Below are 7,308 nucleotides of genomic sequence, written 5' to 3' on the forward strand. Positions count from 1 at the left end.
AATAATAATAAGTTACCTGGCCATAGCTTCTACGGACTCGTAGACGTAAGATCCTGTCTTGGCACTCGCTTCTTGGAACAATGCGCCATATTCCTAATGATAATAATAACAATAACAATAACGACAACAACGACAACAACAACAACGACGACAACAACAACGACAACAACAACAACAACGACAACAACAACAACAACAATAATAATAATAATAATGATTATGGTGATGACGACGACGACGACGATGATGATGATGATGGAAGGACTACCTCGGCAATCCGCTGACCATCCTTGGCGCTTACGACTTGGGGGCTGCCTTCGTCCACGAGGTCCATCTTGTTACCAACGATCATAATTACCGTGCCCTCTTCCGTGCCGTCCTGTCATTGGTTGATTGGGTGAGTGAGTGAGTGAATGAATGAATGAGTGTGCAAATGAATGAATGAGTGTGCGAATGAATGATTGTGTGACTGAATGTGTGACTGAATGTGCGAATGAATGAATGAATGAATGAACAAACGAACGAACGAACGAACGAATGAATGAATGAATAAATATTTTCCGAGCCATCCTGATTGAAATAGTGAAGAAAAGAATTAATGTGCAACCGAATGAACGAACGACTAAATGAATGAATTAACGACGTCATCATCCTCCTCCTCCTCATCATCATCATCATCTAAATGACGTCATCATCACCAGAATGACCTTGACACTGCCCATCCAGTTTCTGATGTTGCGATAGGACGACTCGTTAGTGACGTCATACATGACTAGGACGCCGTCAGCTTTGCGGAAGTACTGTTTGGTGATGCTGCGGAATCTGTCGAGGTAGTAGTAGTTGTAGTAATTTGGTGACTTTGTAAATGATTGCGTCATCATCATCGTCTCTGACGTCATCATCATCGTCTCTGATGTCATCATCGTCGCGGTCGTCATCACCTTTCTTGCCCCGCAGTGTCCCAGACTTGAATGGCGATGATGTGGCTGTCGATTTTCATATTTTTCACTTGGAAGTCCACGCCTGATTCGATTGGTGGCGTCATCAACCATCATCATCATCGTCTTCTTCATCATCGTCACGATCATCATCATCATCATCGTCATCATCATCATCGTTACTATCACCACCATGCAACCGACCAACCAGCCAACCAACCATCCAACCAACCAACCAACCAGCCAACCAACCAACCAACCAACTAACCAACCAACCAACCAACCAGCCAACCAACCAACTAACCAACCAACCATCCAACCAACCAGCCAGCCAACCAACCAACCAACCAACCAACCAACTAACCAACCAACCAACCAGCCAACCAACCAATCAACCAATCAACCAACCAACCAACAACTAACCAATGGTGGCTTGGAATGCAGGCTTGAACGCATTGCAGCAGAACTGATGGATGAAGCTACTCTTGCCGACACCAGAGTCACCCACAAAAACGACCTTGAAAACTCTTTCCGGGGCCATAGATTCATAATTCTTTATAAATATAATATTAATTATAATTACTCTAATAATTATAATTATTCTTATATTTGATATTATAATTATTCTAATAATTATAATTATTCTAAAATTTATAATTATTTTAATATTTATAGTTATAATTGTTCTAATATTTATAGTTATAATTATTCTAATAATTATAGTTATAATTATTCTAATAATTATAGTTATAATTATTCTAATAATTATTGTTGCCATCCATTGTTGCTTTTATCTTTGAGAAATAAACGGGTGAGTGAAATGATTAATAAAAATTGAATGAATAAACGAACGAACGAGCGAACGAATGAATGAATGAATGAATGAATGAATGAATGAACGAACGAATGAATGAATGAATGAATGAATGAATAAATGAATGAATCAATTAATGAATTAATGAATAAATGAATGAATAAATGAATGAATGAATGAATGAATGAATGAATGAATGAATGAATGAATGAATGAATGAATGAACGGCTGACTTGAAATCTACTTTCATGGAGATCTATAGAACTATTTGCCCCAACGGGTTGTTCACGCTTTTGACTAGAACGACTTCTTCTGCCAGATTGAATGAATGAACGAATAAATTAATGAATTAATGAATGTATAAATAAATGAGTTAATGCATAAAAAATGACTAAATTGATGAATGAATTTATTCACTCATCTATTATCATAATCACCTAGCCTTCTTTCTAGGCACATTTGAAAAAAAAATTGTTTGTGTCATTCATTCACTCACTCACTCCATTTTTATTCATTTACTATTCACTCACACATTTTATTATTCATTCATTCGTTCGTTCGTTTGTTCGTTCATTCATTCATTCATTCCCTCACCTATCATCGTCATCTTCCAAGCTTCTTGGTGCAGTTGAACCGAAGACGTTGATGTGTTGTGGTTGGATCATGCTATCATCATCACACTCAATCTCCTCCTCAAACATATCATCATCAACACTTGGTCTAGAGTTTTGTTTCGTGATTAGTTGATTGATTGATGGGTTGGTTGATTGATTGATTGGTTGGTTGATTGATTGATTTATCGGTTGGTTGATTGATTGATTGATTGACTGATTGATTGACTAATTAATTAATTGATTGAATGAGTGAGTGAGAGATATAGTAGGAGATTTTTTAATTTAGGGGTGGGCAAACTTGTTGTTGTAAGGGCCGCATATGTACATAAATAGCAAATTTTTTCAACCCAAGGGAGAATTTTTGTAAGATTTGCGGCTCCTTTTTCTTTGGCGGTCATAATGTCTGGCCGTTATCATCATCATCATCATCGCCATCATCATCATCATCGTCATCATCATCATCATCACCATCATCAACCTCCAAGCCATATTAGGAATATAGTCAGACAGTACCGAACCCCTTTTCATTTGCAGACGTCTGGGCACCGCTCCACCACCCCCGCCGTCTGATTGGGGGCTGTTTATGGTGTTTGTGGAGTTTGAACTGTCTATGGCCGAATCGCCTTCCCGCATGTAGGATGAAGATCTTTGGAAGTTTGGGGCTAACTCTCCGAACTGCGTACGTGTGTGTTTATTTGTGCGTGTGTGTGTGTATGTGAGTTTGTGTGTGTGTGTGCGTGCGCGTGTGTGTGTTTGTATGAGGTAATTTTGGTAATGATGAAGAAGTAGAGGAAGAAGATGATGATGATGACGTCAAAGATGATGACGATGATGATGATGAGGGGGATGATGATGACGATGATGATGATGAGGGGGATGATGATGACGATTACCTCTCCTAAATTATTTCCATTCATCTGTAAAAAAAATAAAAACAATTATTTAAATGTGAATAATATATATATATGTTATATATATATATATATATATATACATATATACATAATATACATATATGTATATACATACATAATATATATAGATACATATATATATATTATATATGATTATATATATGTATAAGCGATGGATAGAAAGCAACAAACGAAAGAAGCATTTTGTCAAAATTATTATTTAATGTGGGTTTTATAATAATAATAATAATAATAATAATAATAATAATAATAATATTCTTTAATATTTTATTATTATCATTTTATTTACTATAATGATTATTATTATTAATATTAATCTCATCATTATTGGCCTATTGTTTATCTATTCATTGATTTAACCAGGTTTCATGGAATGATCATCATCGTTATCATCATCAATATCTTGTCGTCATCATCATCAACACCATCATCATCATCATCATCATAATCATCATCATCATCATCGTTATCATCATCGTCATCATCATCAATTTTAAATAACAATATCTTCAGCAGCTGAAAAGAGGAAATACATTACAAACAAATCCCATAAAAAATAATTTATATCAAGCCACGTTTAAAATTATACTCAAATCTGATTGGTTGAAAATGAAACCAGGGCAGCAGCGTGTGTTTTTACTAGCCAATCAGAATGATTTACCCCAAATAAACAAGTAAAAGCACAAAAACATCCGCTATCTTCAGTTCACTTTTCACTGAAAAATCAATAAAAATAATCCAATATAGCTTTGCAAAGCCGTTTGTATGTATGTATGTATGTTTGTATGTTTGTATGTATGAATGTATGTATGCTTGTATGTTTGTATGTTTGTATGCATGTTGCTCCAATTTCCTACCTCACTCTCAACATCATCAAATGACCACTTCTTCCTCCTAACATAATCCAGCTTTTTAATATTGTTATTATTATAAAATAATAAATATTATTATTATTATTATTGTTGTTTTATTATTATTTTATTTTTAAAATTATTGTTAGCAGTTAGTATAGAATGAAAATAACAAAAAGTCTACATGTACCGATGACAAATGAATAACAACATCGTCCTCTTCATCATTATCATCATCATCGTCGTCGTCCTCTTCATCATTATCATCATCGTCGTCGTCGTCCTCTTCATCATTATTATCATCATCATCATTATCATAACTTACTCTTCTTAATTCAGCCTCGTCTCTTTCGTCCCTCAGTTTTCTGTTTATCTCTCTGTGAGAAATTTTTGAAAAAATGATTGAATGAATGAATGAATGAATGAATGTGAATGAATGAATGATTGAATGAATGTGAATAAATGAATGATTGAATGAATGTGAATGAATGAATGATTGAATGATTGAATGAATGAATGAATGAAGAAATGAATGAATGAAAAAGAAAACCTCAAAAGATCAAGCTGTTTAACAAGACTCTCTCTTTCCATTGCTATTCCTTCAGTAACTTGCAAAGCAGCTCTTTGTTGTTGTGTTTGAATTAATGATTGATTGAATGAATGAATGAATGAATGAATGAATGAATGAATGAATGAATGAATGAATGAATGAATGAATATAAAAATAATCAAACTCACTAACTTACATCTGATTTAACGAATATTCGAACGATACGACGATGAAAGAAAAAACGCGAATAAAAAACGAATGAATGAATTTGTCATTCATTCATTCATGTATCAATCTATCCATCTATTTTTTCATTCGTCCATCCATCCATCCATCCATCCTTCTTACAGAGCTCTATTTCTTTTCTCTTCTTTCTGTTGAGATTTTAATTGGTTGATGTATGACCTACTCTCATCAAGATTTCTCTGTGATTCGTCCAACATGGCTTCCAATGACCTCTTGTCCTAAATAAATAATATTAATAATATTATTATTATCAACATTAATATAATAATATTAATAATATAATATAATAATTATATTAATAATAATAATAATATTCCTCTCACCCTAGCTAGTTTTTCGTTCTCTTGCTTCGTCTCAAACTCCTGGTCGTTCATTCCTTTTAGCATCTGCTCCATCTATCGGGGATAAAATTAATGATGATGATAATGATCATCATCATTATCAAGACTATCACCATCATTATCATTACCGGCTATCATCACCACCATGCCATCATCATTATTATCGTCGTCATCATCACCATCATCATCACCATCATCATCACCACCACCACCATCATCATCACCATCAGCATCATCATCATTATCATCATCATCATCATCATCGTCATCATCGTCATCATCAGCATCATCATCGTCGTCATCATCAGCATCATCATCATTACCTTCTGATGGTTGATGATCAGATCCTGCAACTGCCTATCTTTCTCTTTCAATTCCTTCTCTAGATCATCTTTCAGTATTTTCTCCTTCTGTCGTTCCTAATTGATTTTAATTATATATATATATATATATATATATAATAACAATAATAATAATAACAATAATAATAATATAAATAATAATAATAACAATGTTAATAATAATAACAACAATAATAATAATAATATAAATAATAATAATCATAATAATAATCTTATTCATTGTTGTCTTCACCTCAGTCAGTATTTTTTGTTTCTCCGCACTAATCTGCACTTCCATCTCTTCGTACAGTTTCCTCATCTCTTCGTCGTGCGATAGCGTTTTACTGGTGAAATGAATTACTTCATTCATCCATTTTTATCTTTATTCTTTTATTAATTCATTCATTCGTTTGTTTGCTCATTTGTTTGTTTGTTCTTTCATTCGTTCGTTCGTTCGTTTGTTCGTTTGTTATTTAGTTTAATCATCCATTCATATCATTCATTCACTTATCTACTAGTTTGTTCACATTCAATCGTTTATTCATTCATTCATTCATCAATTCATTCATTCACTCATTCATCAATACATCCATTCATTCATACATTCATTCATTCATTCATTCATTCATTCATTCATTCATTCATTCATTCATTCATTCATCCATTCATTCATTCATTCGTTCCATCCTTTCAAGACATCAAGCCTTACTTCCTGAGGGCAGTCTGAAGCGACCGATAATCGCCCTTTGTTCGTTTCAGCTCGCTGGTCACTTTGTGTAGAAACTCCTCGAAACTGGTCAGCAGTTCCGGTTGGTTCTCTCTTAGCCCCGCCCACATCAATTTTAAACCGTCCACGCTAAAAATAGTTTTTGGCGAGATGGATGGCGACCGATGATTGGTCAGCCATTGGAAAGTGCAGAACATGAACGTTCACCATTTAAATGAACATGTACATTCATCCTTAAACAAACATGCAGGTTCACCATTTAAACGAACATAAACGTTCATCATTAAAACCAACCACAAAAATGAAAAACATCATAAAGAAACAAAAGAGTGGGGGTGGAGAGCCCTGAGACTAACTCATCAAGCACCTCCGTCGCACCCAAATCATCGAGGAGAACGTGGAAGCCATCATCATCCAGGGACTGATCTTCCATCCTTGACATCTCGTACACCCTTTCTTTCGGGGCTTCCTCTTCCTTCTTCTCAGGGCCCGCCGGTGACTCTATCCCCAAAAATGCCCCTTTATAATGTTTTTTTTTATAAATTTGATTTAAAAATTCAATTCAGCAAGTCTTAGTGGCGTTTTTGTTTGAAGTTGTTTCGAGATTCTTGAGAACGTTCAGCTTACATGTGAATCCAGGCGCAAAGCAATGCATATGTGAGTGAAGTACGATAGAGGAGATGCATTTACATTCGGACACGATCACAGCTACACCACACAGGCCCGAAAACTTCACCCTTACACCCTCTCACCACCCTAAAAGATAATTACCTCACAAAAATTTGATTAAATAACGAAAATGTATCGGAAAATTCTTTTAAAATTGTAAAAAAACCTTCCCCTAGCTAACCAAAACCATTAGTGAACTCATCCAATGTGAGATATCCATTCTTGTCGTCGTCTAGAGAGTCGAAAACGGACTCGAGTTGCTGTGGCTCCAGCGGCAGCTCA

The 7,308-nt window shown here is 34.7% G+C and overlaps 1 protein-coding gene across 1 annotated transcript; it reads right to left on the reverse strand.

The window, feature by feature from the left end:
* Positions 1-217: 217 nt before the first annotated feature.
* Positions 218-1,479, reverse strand: HELRODRAFT_83548 (hypothetical protein; the record flags this gene model as incomplete). Its single annotated transcript, XM_009023555.1, has 4 exons — positions 218-379; positions 708-822; positions 942-1,023; positions 1,362-1,479. 4 exons carry the CDS (start codon positions 1,477-1,479, stop codon positions 218-220), a joined length of 477 nt encoding a protein of 158 aa, XP_009021803.1.
* Between the last annotated feature and the right edge of the window lie 5,829 nt (positions 1,480-7,308).

The sequence above is a fragment of the Helobdella robusta genome (assembly GCF_000326865.2).
Source record: "Helobdella robusta unplaced genomic scaffold HELROscaffold_37, whole genome shotgun sequence".
Classification (NCBI taxonomy): domain Eukaryota; kingdom Metazoa; phylum Annelida; class Clitellata; order Rhynchobdellida; family Glossiphoniidae; genus Helobdella; species Helobdella robusta.